The sequence below is a fragment of the Sciurus carolinensis genome, chromosome 10 (genome assembly GCF_902686445.1).
Source record: "Sciurus carolinensis chromosome 10, mSciCar1.2, whole genome shotgun sequence".
NCBI lineage: Eukaryota > Metazoa > Chordata > Mammalia > Rodentia > Sciuridae > Sciurus > Sciurus carolinensis.
Window position 1 is genome coordinate 64,802,281 of NC_062222.1, and position 19,825 is coordinate 64,822,105.

Sequence of the window (19,825 nt, forward strand, 5' to 3'; positions counted from 1 at the left end):
ATTAAGGGAAATAAAGTTATGTGTGTTTCAGATATTTAAATAACCAGCTCAACATTTATGAACAGAACAAAGTTTTCCTTGGAGAAGAATAAAATCTAGACCTTATATATATGATATTCCTCACTGTGGTAGGCAGAATTTTGTCTCTCTCCTCCCTCCAAAGAAATCCATAACAAAAGGGAATTAAGAAAGCAGATGAAATTAAGGTAGTTAATAACAACTCATAAAATAGTGAAATTTTCTTGAACTACCTGGGTGTACCCAGTAAGATCACAACAGTCCCTAAATGTCAAAGAGAGAAACAGAAGAGTCAGAAACAGAGTGATGTAGATAATGAGAAAACTTTGATGGGTTATTTCTTGTTTAGAAAATGGAAGGGGCCCAAGAGCCAAGTAAAGCAGGCAACCTTTAAGAAGCTCAAAAAGGCTAGAAAATGTGTCTCTCTATAGCCTGTAGAAAGAATTCAGCCCTGCTGTAACCTAGAATTTCATCTTATAAATCCCACTTCTAACATCTGACATCCAGAACTGTGAGACTGCAAATGTGTTATTTTAATCCACCAAGTTTGTAGTACATTCTTAGAGTAGCAACATAGAATTAATATACTAACTATAATTTTCTAAGATATAATAACTAGATAAATGCATGGATGTTTTATCACATACTTACAATAGTCTAAATCATATGTATATTCTTTTTTTAAAAAATTGATTTAATTAGTTATACATGATATTAGAATGCACTTTGATACATCATATATAATGGAGTATAATTTCTCATTCTTATACATGATGTAGAATACCACGGATCATTTAGTTATGGAGTAATAATGTCTCCTTCATTCTGCTATCCTTTCTACTCTCATACCCCTCCCCTCCCTTCACTCCCCTCTACCTAAAGCAACTCTAGCCTTCCCTACTCCCCTCTCTGCCCATTGTGAATTAGCATCCGCACATCAGAGAAAACATTTGGTTTTTTGGGGGTATTGGCTTATTTTTTTGGGATTGGCTTATCTTGCTTAGTATGATATTCCCCAGTTCCATCCATTTACCAGCAAATGCCATAATTTCATTCTTCTTTAAAGCTGAGTAATATTCCATTGTATGTATATACCACATTATTTTTTTTATCCATTCATCTGCTGAAGGGCACCTAGGTTGGTTATATAGTTTAGCTATTGTGAATTGAGCTATTATGAACATTGATATGGCTGCATCACTGTAATATGCTGATTTTAAGTCCTTTGTGTATAAACTGAGAAGTAGGTAAAACTGAATAATGGCAATTTTCATTCTAATTGGAACATGTATACATACAGACAAGAGTATATAATACAAAAATTGTTTATATATCTTAAAAATTTTATTTGATTAATATCATTTGATATTTTTGATTGATAAATTTCAAAGTTCAGAACCCATTCTGTGGAAATCACACTAAAGTAATAAAAATTTTTGTTACTTTACACCTTACCATTTGTTGAACAATTTCTGTATCTTCACCATCTAAACTGAGGCGTTTGCTCTTAATCTGGCAGAAATCTCAGAGCACTTCCCTCTGCTCAACCTTATTTAGTTGAAATTCTTTGCACTCTTACAGGCGAGGTTCAGGTACAACTATGATTCTTTGTAGCTTTGTATAATCCGAAAAATATATGTCTACCTCTAGTACCTTTACATAAGGTCTTATGCATAGTAGTACCTCAATAAATGTTAACCAATCTGAATGACTCACCACTTTCAGGCAAGTAACAGAAATGGTGAGAAATGGTAAGAGTAAAGTGAATTTTTGTAGGGCACGAATTTTATTCCATAGCGTGCATATTGATATAATTCAGTCTCTAAAATTCACATGTTATTTAGGATTACACTAATTCCCAGGTACTCATGTTGACCATATTTGATGGCTTCTCATATTCATGGTCCTCCTCAAAAGATGAGGATGTTAAAATGTCATAAGTCTTTGAATTTTATTTTGTTTGCTAAATTCTCCTTTAAAGAAATGGCTATAGTATATTTCTTCTTACGTAAATGTAAATCAGAAACAACATTAAAGATTATATAAAAACAAAGGATGAATGTGATTAGGAGTTTATATGAAATAATACTAAAATGAGATATAAACACTGATGTTCTACAGATGAGATCAGTTAGCTTTTATTATCATTGATAATGATGACATTATCCCACAAAACCCTAAATGTTAATTTCTGGCCAATTCCCATGTCTGATTTCTGCTCTGGATGTTAAGGGATCTTATTATACTGGCATGCACAGTAATGATAGCCAACACTGCTATTACCTCATATCAGATTTCTTTTGAGAGCAACAGATGCTGAGGAACAGAGCACCAGTCAAATGTGCACATATTGACTTCAACAGTTTACAAATAAAATTGTCTGGTATCTTGTTGGCAAACAAAACAAATATTTCAAAGATGCCAATCTACTCTAAAGTCAGTTCCCAAATCAAGAATGGGGTTATAATGACTCAGTTTATTAAAATATCTTTGTTTAAAAATCCATAATCCTCCCCTACTCAATTTTCAAAGATATTATGGGCATTTTTGCCAGCAATAGTTCAACATCCTGTTCTTTACATACAAATGAATCTAGGAATATCTTTCCATGTTCTGCAACTGAAATATAGCACACTATTCAAGTTTATACTACCAAATCCTTGCATTTTCCCATTAGGTAAGAGAATCTGAATGGACATATGTGTAATTTTCTGGAGCTCTATTTAGCTCAATGATAGAGAAAGTAGATCACTGAATTCAATGTTCCAATACCATCTTTTACAAGCGCTCAATAAATGTGGTCAAGGAAATTTATCAAAGGACTTCTTTGATTAGAGTAGATAGATAAAATAAGGCCTGTTATGGTTTGAATATGAGGTATTTCACAAAAGCTCATATGTTAGATAATACAAGAATGTCCAGAGGTGCAATGATTGTATTATGAGGGCTATAACCTAATGAGTAGATTAATACATTCAATGAGTTGATAGTTTGAAGGGACTAACTGGATGGTAAGTGTAGGCAGGTGGGGCATGGTGCAGGGAGTAGGTTACAGGAGCAGGCCTTTAGGGACTACATCTTATCCACAGCTCCTTGTGCGCTTTCTCACTCTGCTTCCCAGTTGCCTGAGCTGAGGAGTTGTCCTCTGTCATACCATTTGCCATGATATTCTGCCTTACCTCAGTTCCACAGCAGTGGAGTAAGTTGAACATGAACTGAATCTCTGAAACCATGAGCCCACAATAAGTGTTTCCCCCTCCAAGTCAGGTATTTTGATCATAGCAATGAAAAGCTGATGATCTTGTGAGGTATTTTGGTCATAGCAATGAAAAGTTGATGAACACAAGACCCAAAGTCTGAAACATGCTGAAATAAAAGTTTACAAAAAAAAAGTTTTCCATTTAGTAAAACCACTTGGAGAACTCAAAAAAAGGTTGGGAAAAATCTAAGGTACCAACCTGGACAAACATGAAGAAGCTCACTGAGATTTAAATTTAAAAAAGCAAATTAATGTGTTAGCTAGAGATGAGATGGGAGGAGGTATGCCATTATTCTTAGTATGTATTAATGTTGGCAAGTTCTTTTGTACACACCTTCCTAAAATCATTTGGACAGTGTGTAAGAAAAATTTGGACAGCTGTGTGAAGCTAGCAGGCAATGGAAAAGTATTTGCTTATTTTTCCCATTAACATCTTTTCCCCTGAGGTGTACTATGTATGAGAGATACTCCATATATTTTGACACAAGTTTAGTAAAATTCACTTTGACTTTAATTTACATAAAAATTTTATTTTTCTTAGTAGGATATAAATTCTCAGTTTTCTTACTACAAGAACAATCATAATGGAACAATAATGCTATCAGCAAACATCAAGTAATAGGTATAATGTCCATTCTAAATTTATCTCCACAGAGCATAAGGAAAAATAATTAACCTAAAATTATACTATATAAACAATGTAGACATTGTTTGGCAGCTGTTATTTTGATTTAAAATTTATTTTTAATATATTAATAATATGAATTCAGTAAAATATTTTTTGATACTCTCAACAACAAGATTTGAAGGACTCTAATTCAAAATTGGTGAACTTTCCAAAATGAAAAGAATTTAAAATGGCACTGGAAAATATGCTCAAATGATGCACTGATTAATGAATACGAACAAGAAAAACTCTTGTTTCCTTTTTCATTCCTTCAAACCAAACTTCCTCACATCTGACTGAGAATTCAATAAAAATGAAACTGGTCTACTAAAAGAATATCACATCGCAATATGTAGTTTAAAAATTGCTACAATTCTCTGTCATTCTCCATCAAAAGTGCAGTTTATTTCCCCATTTCTTGATGTAAGGTTTTTCTGTGTAAAAGAGAGTTCACCTAGCAGGACTGAATATGCCTATTCATTATAGGCTGAACTGGACTCCCCACAAATTTGTCAAGTTCCAATCCCTAGCACCTCACAATGTAAGCATACTTAGAGATAAGATCTTTGAAGAGGTGGTAAGTTAAAATGAGAATCTTATGATCAGGTCCTGATCCAATGGAACTCGTGTCCTTATAAGAAGAGGAAGAAAGGTCAGTGGCACATGCACACAGAGGAAAGGACACATGAGAACACAGCAAGAAGCTGGCCTTCTTCAAGCCAAGGACAGTGGCCCCAGAAGAAACCCCAAATGCTGACACTTTATCTTGGGTGTCTACCCTCCAGAAGTCTGAGGAAACAGAATTCTATTGTTTAAGTCACCTTAGCTTGCAGTCTTTTATTATGACATTACTCATGTTACAACCCTTAAAAATGCCTGCCTGCAGTGTTGGCTATTGATTTGTGTGTAAGAACTTGTCCTGTAACCAGTGTCCTACAAATAAAGCTTTCCATTAATAGTAAGACTGGTTCACTGTTCCTCAAGTGTATAAACAATATGGTTTATGTTAAACACCTGGTTTCTTTCTTGGAGTTTGGAATTTTGGTACCTATTAGGTATAGGGTTACCCCATGATTAGTCCACAATAAGATCCTCTGTTGCCAAGTTTCTAATGGGCTTTACTGGGCTGAAACATCATGTTGAAATTTAGTTGTCACTGTGATTGTAATATGAAGTAGGACCTTCAAGAAATAATTAGATCACAAAGACTTTGCCCTCATGAGCGGAATAAGATCACCATCATGGGAGTGGGTTCCTAACAAAAAGGTTGCGTTCAGTCCCATTTCCTCTCTCTGTCCCATGTGTGTACTCACTTACTTGTCCATATTATGATGCAGCAAGGAGACCCTCACCAGTAGCTGGCACTGTACCCTTAGATTTTCTAGCCTCCATAACTGTGATCTAAATAAACTTCTACTGTTCATAATTTATCCAGTCTGTGATATGCTGTTACAACAGCAGAAAATTGACCAAGACAATAATATCAATTGATTCCTTAAGATACATAATCATAGTGAGTTTATACTAAAAATTCATCAGAAACTACCCCCAAATTATGGCACATCTAGCTTTACCTGTGTGCTTTTCAGTTACTTGAGAGAGAAAATAGGTTATCAGAAATGAGAATTAATTATGGGATTGAATGTTAGCCTAAACAAAGTCAATATTGTGTGCCATCTCACACTTAATCTGTTTCATTATTATAACAAAATCAATTAAATAAAACTTCATTAGTCTTCATATCATGATATTTAGTTATTTATGACACCAGAAAGATAGCTTATAGAGTAAAACTAGGAAAATCTGGAAAACATTAGAACTAGAATCTCTTTGGCTTTGTTTTTTCAGTATATCCCTATGTATGATCCCTTAACACACCCTAGCTCAACATTCAAAATGTGTACAATATTCAACCAATTCTTATCCCCTCAATTTTACCACTTCAGTTTAAGCCACCCTAATCCCTAAACCATAGGAACCTTGACTTCCTTCCTTTATCATGTCCTCTATATTTCAAATACCTACATAGAAGCCAAGTAAAAGTTTTAAAGTCTGATTATGCCATTGTTTTTCTGAAAATTCTGCAGTGGTTTCCTGCCCCAAGCAAAGTAAGAAGCTGAGTCTAACACAGCATAAAAGACCTTTCCTGATAAGGTTTCTCTTTGGTCAGATCCCTTAAACTACCTGTTCTCTCATTAGCTCTACTCTACTCAGAACACCAATCCTGAAAATGTAAACTCATTCTCTTTCCTCAAAGCTTTTGCCCCTTGACCTAGAAACATGAGTGGCTTTCTTCCTTTTTTTAGTATGGTCTCTACTAAAATTTCCCCTACTCAAAACAGGCCTTCTTTGAAAATCCTTGTCAAAATAACAACATACTCCAGTACTACTTTCTATCCTGTAAATCCTACATTACTTTCATTGCAATATTTGTCCTACCTGAAGTGTTGTATATGTATTTATTTGTTGTTTATTTCTTCTCACTAGAACTCAAACACCATTAATGTGCATGCCTATAATGTGCTTTTACATTAGTGCTTTGATGTCTTAGAATATCATCAAGCATGTAGTAGGTATTTAATAAATTGATCCACCCACAAATCAGTGAAGGAATAGGAGGACTAGTCAACAAGTGAGGAGAAATGCAGATGTACACCACAGTGGGTTCTTCTTAGGATACTGAAAAGGTGATTTCTAAAACTGAGACTATTAAATCCAATATATAAAAAGAAACAACAATAAGATCTTCCAAACAAATCTAACTCTGTGCTGGGTTAGAAGATGTTATGAAGGTCACATCACAATTTGACCCCTCTTCCTAGAGTCTTCAAAGGTGCTCTTTTCCCTTGTGATAATGGTAGACAAGATAAATTGAAGCTGCTCACTATATTGATATTATAGCAAAAGAGTAAAACATCAACAGTGCTTTGTTTACAATGAGTTTTCCCCCCAGTATTTTAAAAGGATTGAGTAATGTTTCTTCAGTGAAAACCATGCATTTAGGAATCACCAGGTTACCTTACTATGGAGGCTTGGAGAATTAAAGAAAAGTTTATTATGGTGTGTTCCTGATAAAATGATACCATATGCCCTTATTGTTATAGAAGTCATTATGTTTGTCTTCTTTCCAATTAAGGTTTATCTACACTTAATAGTTCCTCATAATGACAAATACATTGACTTTTCCCTCAAAATTAATAAATATTTCTATTAATTGGCTTTCATAAGAATCTGATATACAAGCTCAACAGAATAGCCAAGGGTATAAAAGAAATAGTATGACTTGTGGAAATAAACTTTTTTGGGAGGGGTACTGGAAATCGAACATAGGGTGTTCCACCACTAAGCTATATCCCCAGCCCTTTTTTATTTTGCAACAGGCTCTTGCTAAGTTGCTTAGGGCCTTGTTAAGTTGCTGAGACCAGCCCCAACTTGAGATCCTTCTGCTTCAGCCTCCTGGTCCCTGGGCTCTGTACCACTGCACCTGGCTATAAATGAATATTTGACAATGTAAACCCATAGCAAATATTATACTGAATGGGGAAAAGTTGAAGTTATTTCCTCTAAATCAGGAATGAGACATGGTCTCTACTCTCACCACTCTTTTTAAATTTAGCACTGAAACTTTAGCCAGAAAAACAAATAAAACAGATACAAATAGGAAAGGAGAGAGTAAAATTATGCCTGTTTGTGGATGATATGATTCAATATCTAAAAATTCCTCAAGACTCCACAAAGTATCTCTTAGAACTGATAAACCAGTCCTGCAATGTAGCAGGATACAAAACCAACATATGAAAATCAATAGCTTTTCTATACACCAATAGTGAACCTGATGGCAGATAGGGGAAAATTCAGGAAAACAATTACATTCATAAGAGCTTAGAAAGGAAGGGAGGAAGGAAGGAAGGAAACTAATAGGAATAAATCTACACAAGGAGGTAAAAGATATCTCCAATGAAAATTATAAAACACTGAATAAAGAAACTGAAAAAGACACTGGAAGATTGAAAGACCTCCATGTTCTTGGGCAGGCAGATTTCCTATCCAATTTTTCATCTAGCATTCTAGTTAAGAATAGAGACAGCTGGGTGCAGTGGTGGTGCATGCCTATAATCCCAGTGGTTTGGGAGGTTGAGGCAGGAGGAAGGATTGTAAGTTCAAAGCCAGTTCAGGAAAAGCAAGGTGCTAAGCAACTCAGTGAGACCCTGTCTAAATCAAATACAAAGTCTGACTGGGGATGTGGCTCAGTAATTGAGTGCCCCTGCGTTCAATTCCTGGTACCCCCCCAAAAATTGTAGGCACAAACATTAGTGGGATAGTAATTATTAGGTTTTTAAAAATAACACCCCACTTGTTTTTATTTCAAATGGTATAATTAAAATCAATTTAGCCTGAAATGTCATTCTAAAGATAAAGCTTAAAGTAAAGCATTCATTATGATAAATGCTTAAACCTAAATAATATATCCTCCTCTGTGGTTGTGAATTTCCAGAATGGACCAAGGAAATGGAGGGAACACCTTTCTGTAAGTAGACTAATTATTTCCCAGAAGAAAAGGGAAAATCAAGTCTTTCAATCAGCCACCAACACTTATCTTTCAGAGGCTTTGGTCTTCCAATATCAGAGTGGGTGGTGATGGGGTTGCTGCTAATACGATCTTGTATGAGGTTAGGAATTACCCTCACAGGAAACGCTATGCCACATTCATGAGAAAAACATAACACTTTGCTTTCAAGTTAGCATGTGAGTCAAGTCTCATAATTTTTGAAGAGAATTTTAAACACGTGGGAATTATAGCATTAGATTTTTTGTTTTCCAGTTGTGGTTATAAGAAAACTTAGATGTTTTCCATATCTCCAATGGTTTTCAACAGAGTTTTGAAATTACAATATAGTATACTTACTGCTAAAGCACTTCAAAAGATATTTTCTATACATTTTGCCCTTACATAAAGATAGGTACTCCATTGCTCATTCACATAATGACAATTTATAAATTAAAGAATAAAATGCCTGAGTTTTACTTCATAATTTTGAAATTTAAATTTTAGATACTTTTAAGTACTAATGACATAATTTTGCAGGCGATAAAAATTTCTGAAAAAACATAAATATTCTTTTCACAGAAAAAAGTAATTTAAGACTATCACCATTGAAAGTCAATATTACATATTACAAGCATTTGAAAGTTTTAATTGCTTATAAAACCACTTAAACACATTAACTTAGAAACAATATTGATCTCTTAGAACAAGTTAAAGCATCTAAGTAGAATAATTATATTTATATTAGCATTATGTCAGCAGATTCTGGAATATATCTGACCTATTTTTTTACCTTTGTTAAAAAAAATACATTAGTTTTTGAGGACTGCAGTCATTATCAATCTATTAAAAAGAGAAAATGGTTTCTGGTAAAGCTTTGAGAGTTAAAATAAAGTCTTGCTAAAGATTTGTTTCTTCTATAAATTTCATCCCACATGCCATATGAAATGGAAGTATCAAGTCACACTAAACTTTGAAGCATGAGTTTTATGTTCTTATTTTAATATAAAATAATAAAGGAAATACTTCTCAATAAATAATGTAACCAAAATATTATTCTGTATTTAACTATTCTTTGATACACAATGAGTTTTTAAAAAAAATTTTTTTAGTTGTAGATCAACACAGCACATTAATTTTATTTATTTATTTTTATGTGATGCTCAGGATTGAACCCAGTTTCTCACACTTGCCAGTCGGGCACTCTACCATTGAGCCACAGCCCTAGTCCCCCAAGATGAACTTTTAACAATTGTTTGTTTATCATTAGGTAAAAAAAATCCATAAGGAGAAAACTAAACACTCTCAATGGAATTCGTGACCTTTTACAATTTTCAACAATATAGAAATGCTGAGCAAAAGGAGATCCATACTAGCCACTACACTGGGCATAAGCAAGTTGAAGTTCATTATGGTTTGGATGTGAGGTGTCCCCAAAATCTTCATGTGTGAGACAATCCAAGATTTAGAGGAGAAATGATTGGATCATGAGAGCCCTAACCCAATCAGTGAATTAATCCTCTGATGGGATTACCTGAGTGATAACTGAAGGCAGGTAGGATGTGGCTGGAGTAGGTGGGTTGGGGACGTGCCTTTGAGTTATATATTTTGTATCTGGGGAGCAGAGTCTCTCTCTCTGCTGTCTGATCATTCAGTGAGCTGTTTCCCTTCACCACACTCTTCCACCATTATGTTCAGCCTCACCTCGAGCCCCAAGGAATGGAGCAGGCTGACTATGGACTGAGACCTCTGAAACTACCGCCCTCAAATAAACTTTTCTTCCTCTATAATTAGCCTTGTCAGGTCTTGTAGACACAGCAGCAAAAAAAACTGACTAAAACAAACTTCAATAGCATATAGCTTTGACATGAACAAGGGAAAACATCTCATAACAATAACACTTTTATGACAAAATAGACAAATCATGAAAATCATAAGTCTCAAAAGTGTGAACTGCTGTTTTTAAACCAAATTATACAGAAAGCATTGCACTTGCATGCATCATTCCAATTTTATCAGTTTTTTCCCTTGTACTCTTAAGAATTGCCTTATTTATAATAATTCTAACTGTATACACTTTTCTTGGTACAAATATAAAATAGTTGATCCTCAAGATTTGGCTTAAAGTGAAACACTTAAATGGGAAAATAAGATGCTTCATATTTGTAATATACATAGCATCTCTACTCAGCACTTAAATATTTGTTTGCATAGTCACATATACATAACAAATATTATATTTTGGAGAATAAGTCCATATTTCAAATGTTAATAATGACTTTTATTTTGTAATGATTACATCATTAATTCTGGTGACCTACCATTGCTAACAAAAATGTAACTGCTGATGAGGTCTAAATAATTCATTCTAAACCTTTAACTTGAATTAGTATAAACAACAGATGTGAAAGTTCTTAATCACTTACATCAAAAGATTACGATAAAATCCCTGTATCTTAGATGTAGGGCAAACAACTGTTCCACAAACTAGCTCACACCTTTACCTTCAGCTAGCAACACAACAACAATGGAAAGAAAAGAAGATGATCTAAACATTTGAAATCAGATCCTTAAAAGACTAAAGCAGCTTATCTCACCTCCTATGCATCAACTATCTAGTTTAAACTATTTGTTAACCTAAAAATATGAAAAAAAGAATTCCTTTCTAGTTATTATTATTATTTTTACCTTGAAAGGCACTGGCTCTTCCGTGAGAGGACTAACAGGAAGCGAAGTGGTGCTGCTGGCTGGGCTCATGTCTGCACTCTGTGAAGAAAGCAAAACTGCATTGAAGTGGGGCCTTTTAGTAGTCATTCTTGCCATTAATACCTCAGAATTCAATCCTTCTTGTATAAGAAGTAGATAAATAAATAAGGATATTTGAGAATTCAAATCATGATTATTTGATCATCTCTCATCTAAAAAGAGTTATTTTGGGAATTAATCAGACTATCGTTCCTCATGAACTTTTTAAGTGTATTGCATTAACTAAATGGTTACTAAATGCATCTGATAAAGATATTTAGCATTGTCTTTGCTTAACCCATACATTTACATTTTCTTTTAAAAATTAATCTGTACCTGTAATGATCTATTACATTGCTATTTCAATGTCTTTTAGTTGATTTTCCAAAATGCATCACACATTTCTTTTCCTTCCACAGAAATTTAAGTTAGTGTACCTAGTTTTATTTTTCATTATGGAACCCATATGTGTCATTAATACACAAATACAAACTAAAGAAATCTTAAATTTTAAAAATTCCTATATTCATAGTTCCTGGCATTCTACAAATTTTCTTGTATCTTTCTAGATTAAAAAAATTAAAGATGATGCATGTAATCAAATATAAGAGAATGATAGGAATGCTGTTAATGCTGTTCTAATCCTTTCAAAATATAATCCATTAAAACTTATTAAATAAGAGATTTGTCTTTAAAAAGGCATGGTCTTAGCAGTTCATTATTAATTTAATTTACAACAAGCAAGGAAAAGATACTGATAGTAGGTAGCAAAAGAAGATACTTCAGTATATTCTTAACACATTCTCTCAGGAATTTTTCAAGATAATATGCAAATAAAACATTGAAAATAATGTATGCTTATATTTTTCTACTTGGTTTCAAATATTCATGCACACAAACAGAAAAATTCCAATGAAGATTTAAATAAGGAATTAACCTTGACTGAGATAAGGGCACAAGTAGATAAGTTTACCTAACTCAAGTTCCAACAAAGGAACACATTCAAAGAATAGTAGATGCTATAATTCTACACATTTTTAGTATCTACTCAAACATTATTTCAATTTGTTTGATTAAAATGTAACAATAAATGTTACATTTTAAATAGTCATTAAGATGGATTTACTCCAGATTTAATATTACAGAAACCAAGGATAAGAACTCTAAAATAGGAACCAAAATATTTAGTATAATTTTCACATAACGTGTACTTCATCTATTTTAGAAATTGATATAAGGCTACAGAGTTTAAATATTGGCAGGAGAACTCTAGTAAAAACTGAACAATACTTTAATTCTACTAAAAGAAGTAGGAAACTACATATAGCTGATACTTGGAGTTTAATATTACAGAAACCAAGGATAAGAACTCTAAAAAAGGAACCAAAATATTTAGTATAATTTTCACATAACGTGTACTTTATCTATTTTAGAAATTGATATAAGGCTACAGAGTTTAAATATTGGCAGGAGAACTCTAGTAAAAACTGAACAATACTTTAATTCTACTAAAAGAAGTAGGAAACTACATATAGCTGATACTTGGAGTTGCTTGTTCTCTTTAATTCTAAATTTATCCAAAGATTCCAGGACATTTAGTTGATGAAAACCAGGAAATATTATCAAGCATTGCCTCTCACTATCTGGTTATATGACACAAGAGAGAAGCAAAGCTTTCCTTATCAACTAATTTATCCCAGGATTCTAATATAAGAAATGAATGAAAGTTTTTGCAAAAATTGAAAAACATCATCATAAAGACTCTTGAGCAGCTTTTCTCAGTGTGAGATTTTTCATGAGATTTTAAGCAAGTGACAGAACAGTCTATACACAGATGAATTATCTGATATTTACCTATAAAATTGATAGTCTGCATATCCTATTAAAGAATCATCCCATAAAAAATGCTTATTCAGGAGACAGTGGTAACATTCAGTTTTGAAAATTTGAAAGCCTATATCATACTCTTGCAGAAGAAAGTTTTTAAACTCCCATAAGACAATAAACTTAAAATCAAGCTTTATAGCAAACTTTTTCAAGAGTTGAGATCTCCTATAACTTCCTGGAAATAAATGTTTATAATAGTAAGGAATTCTGGAAAGCAGATTCCAAGCTTCACTGCCTCACATAATATTGATTAGTTGAATGTCATTCTTAAAGAAAACTTTGTTCTCACTTTAACTTTCAAATCCATCTTACAGTGAGTGTGACACTTTAATTCTTTTGCTCTAAGGAAATCTTGAGATAAATGTTTTAAAAAACAAATCAATCTAACATGACAACATCTGATATACTGCACTCAATTATCGAATTGAGAAAACAACAAAAAAATCAAAAATAACTTCATTTCTTATTGTTTTTCCATTTCCTTTTCAATGATCTATAATTTATGTGTCATTCTATTATGTTTATGCTTTTTTAGATAGAATTACAGTAAACACTTTGAAGAGAAGATAAGTCTTACCCATACTTCATATTTTAATTCATTTGCCCTTTCATTTGAAGATAGTATTATTGATGCAATTGTCTACCAATATATATATTAATGGCTGTCGTGGTGGTGCATGCATATAATCCCAGTTACTTGGATGAGAAAGGAGGATTCAAGTTCAAAGCCAGCCTTGGAAACTTAGAATCTGTCTCTTAATAAAATAAAAAGATCTGTTGTATCTCAGTGGTAAAGCATCCTAGTTCAATCCCTGAGTTCATATATTTATATATAAGTGTGTGTATAAATATATTCATACATATTAGACATTATATATATTGAATCCTTTTGTAAGTTACTTTTTGAGTTTTCAAAAGGTAGCAATATATGTTAATTCACAATTTGCTTAATAAAATAAGGTTAGAATTATGACTTCATATGCTCTTTTTATATTTCAGAGACTTTGGTTGACAATAAAGTGAAAGTGAATCCCAAGGGAAAATAGAAGAAGCAGCTTCCACCACCACACATTTTCCTGGGATGTACTGCCTCACAACTCCCCCCAAAATGGGTCAAACAAACATGGACTAAACCTTCAAAATTGTGAGTCAAAATAAACCTTTCCTCTTTTTAAGTTGGTAGTATCAGGTGTTTGTTAAAGAAATAGAAAGCTGACTTAAACACCCTAATTCATAAGTGGTCTCATTTTTTATCTTTTTTTTTAAGTCAACTTTATTGATATATAACATATCTAAAATATGTTGCAACTTTTGAAAGTATATGGGTGAGTTTTAACATATGTGTCTACATGTGTAACCCCACCAAAATCCAGCTATAAAATATTTTCTCCATCTCTAATGTTTCCTCATACAGCTTTACACTCAACTGCCTCATGTCACTGGTCTCAGGAAACAATGGTAGAGTATTCCATCACTACAGTGTTGTTTTGTTTTTTTCCTTCTCTAGAATTTCACATGGAAAAATTCAAATGGAAACATACAATATGACATCTTTTGAGCCTGGCATCTTTCACTCAGCAAAGTGATTTTGAAATTTATTATGTCATATTGTTGAAAGTTCAGCATTTCATCCTTCTAAATTGTTGTATAGTATTTCATGTTGGAAGAAACTGGCTCATGCAATCACCTGTCATCAGCCTTATGTTTGTTTTTTCTTCTCATTGCCTTTCCTTATTTGTTTATTGTATTTTAGTCATTCTATGGGTGTACATGATAGCTTATTGTGCTTTCACTTCCATAGTTGGCTAATAATGTTAAGTATAATTTGAGGGTCCATTAACTATAAGTATATCTTATTTTGTGAGGTGTCTGTTCAAATATTTTCCCCATTTTCTTTATTATTAAGCTATTTGGGTACAAATCCTGTGTCATATATGTTTATTAGAAATGTTATTATGACAGCATACTTAGGAATCTATTATTTGAAAATGTCTTACGATTTTTTGGTGTATAATGAATATTAAATAGCCTTAATCATTTTACTGTACACATTCTAGCACAAGATTTTCACTGATGAATTTGTATTTTAGCAAGTAACCTTAGACTTTTTACCTGACTTCTCTAGTTATGTAGGATTTTAACATTTACTAGTCTTTTAAATTAACTTTTTAAATTTGTTCTAATTTGTTGTGCATGACAGTAGAATGCATTTATACATTTTGATAGATCATACATAAATAGAGTGTACTCTCTCATTGTTCTGATTATAAATATTGCAGGATCATATCAGTCATGCAGTCATGCATGTACACAAGGTAATAATGTCTGTTTCACTCTACTATCATTTCTTCCCCTCCCTTCACTTCCCCCTACCTAATATATAGTAATTCTATTCTTCCCTATCCCTGCCATCCCCACTTATTGTGAATTAGCTTCTGCATATCAGAGAAAACATCAGCCTTTAGTTTTTTTCTTATTTCACTTAGCATGATATTCTCTAACTCAATCATTTACCAGTAAATGCCAGAATTTCATTCTTATTTAAAGCTGAGTAATAATCTATTGTGTGTATGTATATATATATAATATACATATATATATATATATATATATATATACACCACATTTTCTTTATCCATTCATCTGTTGGAGGGCAACAAGGTTGGTTCCATAGTTTAGCTATTGTGAACTGAGCTACTTTAAACATTGATGTTGCTGGATCACTGCAGTATATTGATTTTAAGTTCTTTGGGTATAAACCAAGGCACCAGTATCTTAACCATACTTTAATCAAATACTTGAATAAAAATATGGATATATTATGTGTCTCCAGGTGTTTCTAGGAAGGGGAAAAAGCCTTTGCTAAAATATTAAAAATGTTAAAGTAGTATGCAAGATTCTCATCACAGTGAGATTATGGAATTTCCTGGGCAGATTGTTAGCAAAAGAATGTTTTAGGTTGGAAGGAAAACAGGAATGACAAGAGAAGTACTGTCTGTCATCTCAGAGACTGGTTCTTTTACCATTGACTTATAGGTCAATGAGGAAAAATAGAATGCAAGAAGAAAAAGGAAAAAGCTATTTAAATAAAATGCCAAGAGATGGGGAGGGGATAATACTCTGCTCATCAGATTCCTCGATGGAATAAATTATGATGTAAGTGCAAAGATGACCTGCAAGCACAAAGACATTTATTAAGCTCCTCCACACAATGAGAGCAGGTATCAAGGGGCTTAAAAGAAAATGACACCAGACTGGAGGAAAACGATGGCAGGAGGCCCATAAGAATTTCTCCCAGCTCCTATGAGATAACTTCTATAAATGTACAGAAGAATCAATCATGATTTATCAAGAGGTAGGACATCAGATATAAATGATTTCATTGAAATCCTCACATTAAAGTATCCTTTTATATACTCCGACGACCAACATGGTACCTACTCTCTCACCACTGCAGCCAGAATAACCAGAGTCACCACTGTTGATGGGGGAAAAGTACAGGAGTTAAACTTATTATAAAAACAAAAAGTGAACCAGAAAAGAACCTGCAAATCATAATTGTCAGTCTCCCCTGGATAAACAATAAAGATGAAAGAGAATATTTTGTTATAATAACAGTTTCTTTCCCAAGTGAAATTTCAGACAAAAGTTTGGGGAAATGGTATATCACCAGAGATTTGGGTATTTGGTTAGAAATGTAATCATGCCTATTGATACTGCTTTGCTGACAAGTGGCAAAATACACAGTAGAGGGCCCAGATACTCAGTGCATGTGGCTAAAGCATCACGGAAATTGAAGAGGAAGACTCACTATTAACATTTACTAAATCAGAAAAGAATGTGGAAATTTTGAGTATTATATCCCTTAACTGTCACTATTATACTTATTATTGACACAAATTTGGACTTATTTTAGTAATATTGAGAAACACTATTGTTATTTCCTTAGAACAAGATATGAAGAACACTCAGATGATTTACAAATGACTGTAAAGTGAACTTATAATGTTCTATGAAATTTGAAAATCAGCAGTTTATATAATAACTATAAAATTTTTGTTTAAATTTAGTTTTATATATTCTTAAATCAAAAATGGGGATGTTTTATCTGTGAGAATGAGAGAATTTTTCACAAACATTTGGGAATATATTACAAAGTATATCATGTCTTTCCTCTGATTATGTGTAAATATCTTAATTTTATTTAATAAAAATGTTCTTTATTAACCTGAATCTTAGTAACTTCTAACAAAGGAACAGAGATCCTCAGTGAAATGGCTGACTCCTGCCAGATATGGAGCATGGAATGCACAAGATGTTTCTGGAGCATCTTGTCATGCTAGTAAGTAAGCAAGTGCTCAGAAACCAGGATAAGAGTATGCCAAAGAGAAAAGCCAACATTAGAGCTTCCAAATGCCAAAGCTGAACTGATATGAACAACAAAATAATAACATAGTGTTAAAGAACAACTTCAGGTATTTTAAAAAATTCATGAATCCACAAAAAATAAATAAGTGATCAAATAAATAATTGGGGAGAAGGGACTATTCTTCTTACAGGAAAATTTCAAATAATTTATGTAGACACTCTTTCTTTTCAAGAAGTGGAACTTAACATCCCTTCCCCACACTTGGTATGCCTTTGGTTATTAATTCCAAAGAGGAAAGTATAAAGGAGAAAAGTAGCTTTATACTGGAGAAACCTGGCAAACCTGTCTTAGACATGGGGCGTAGGTTAGCATCATGTCGACAGCATGTACCTTGATGATGTGCTAAAAGAAGTACCCTATATCTGTGCCTTCTTTCCAAAACCAGGAACTCCAGTCAACTCAGGAGAAAAACATCATACAACTGTTGGCAGTAACAAATAAATTGTTGCTTTGAACTCCAGAGTCTTGGACAGCTTGACTGTCCCATCTGGGAATCTTCCCATGTGAAAGTATAGAAAGACACACCCAATTGCAGGTGGCTGCTCCTAATGGGGCTGATTCCATGCCTGACATGAAATTTATGAGTTTGATAGCTTTCAACTGAGATGCCTGCAAGCCTTGAATGAAAGAGATACCAGTGTCACTAAACAGCCTTGAGGTTGCCTAGAGGAGGAAAAATTACTGCGTAAGTGATGAGGCCCCCACCAGGCCAATTTCCCACAGCCTCTTACCTCTTGTTTATTTTAAAGAATGCTTCCTAACAATAAATTACTTTGATGTGTTTCCCTGTAAAATAAAGTTTGGAGGGCTTTCTCTCTTAGTTAGGATCAGACCCATCAGGTCTTTCCACCTGTCAAACCTCCTGCTTTCTTGTGTACTTCGTCTTTATTTATTAATACTATTATTTCAGTCGTTTATTTCCAGCTGGCCCACACCTCTATATGGTTTACTGATTCCCTAGATGTGCAGGTCATGTGGAGAGACAACCCACCTTGAGAGATATCCTGCAATAATCTTGACCAGCACTCCTCAATATTGTCAAAGTCATCAAGAAAAAGGAAATTCTGAGAACCTTTTACAGACCTTAACAAGAAAGACATGACAACCAATTACAACATGGTATCCTGGATGGGATTTTGGAATAACAAGAAGCACATTAGGGAAAATGGGTGGAATCTGAATAAACTGTCTAATTTAGTTAAAAGTAATTCACCCATATTGGTTTCTTAAGCAATGTACCCTGCTTAGTTAGGATAACAGTAGGGGAAACTGGGTAATGAATACATATGACTTCTCTTTTTTTGTAAATCTTAAACTATTCTAAAATGGAAACTTCACTTAAAAGCACTTTATTAGCAATATAACTGAGTTATTCAGGATTATAATACATGATAGTCATTATATTCTTAGTTTCTAAGCTTTTATGAGGGCTCTTATTAACTTTCATAAAAACAAATTTTGATAGATCATTATATTGGAATACACAATCTCCTCCACCAAAGAAATTTAATTACTCAAAGATATCAGAAGCTGATGTTAAATTGTTTTACATGCTTTCATGTTCCATGTGGAAGTACTGAAGGAAAGCTTCAGACATATAAAATGATCTATTTGTTTGGGTTCTCTTCAGGTGCTTGTTAGAGTAACTTTGCATTATTAATATTTACTGGAAGTCATAATTCCATAGTGCAGATCCATTAATTATGTCCTCAGTGAAAGCATAATTAACAGATCTTTCTTATGGGATTAAAGTTTGTTTAAAAGAATTTCTTGAACTAAAGCATGAACAACTGAACTAAAATTCTTTGGGTACATAAATAGATATAAATATAAGTAAAATATTTTATTTTTTAAGCCATTAGGTTAAATTTTATAATGATTCTTTTTTTTTTTATTTATTTATTTTTTTTTACGTTTACATAGGGTAATGATGTTTATTATATTTTTCCCCCTCCCCCCCACCCCTCCCACCCCTCTTTTCCCTCTACACAGTCCTTCTTTCCTTCATTCTTACTGCTCTCCTTGGCCTAACTCTAAACCTAACCCTAAACCTAATGCTAGCCCGTCCCACCCCCCATTATATGTCCTCATCCGCTTATCAGCGAGATCATTCGTCCTTTAGTTTTTTGAGATTGGCTTATCTCACTTAGCATGATATTCTCCAATTTCGACCATTTGCCTACAAATGCCATAATTTATCATTCTTCATTGCGGAGTAATATTCCATTGTATAAATATGCCACAGTTTCTTTATCCATTCATCTACTGAAGGGC

General features: G+C 33.3%; 1 protein-coding gene across 1 annotated transcript in view; it reads right to left on the minus strand.

Annotated features, from left to right (window-relative positions):
- The window catches only part of Ccser1 (coiled-coil serine rich protein 1), a 1,248,518-nt gene that overhangs the window by 725,099 nt on the left and 503,594 nt on the right, over positions 1-19,825 (minus strand). Inside the window, 1 exon segment of the mRNA XM_047566362.1 lies at positions 11,179-11,256. Within this exon segment, the coding sequence (XP_047422318.1) occupies positions 11,179-11,256 (78 nt within the window).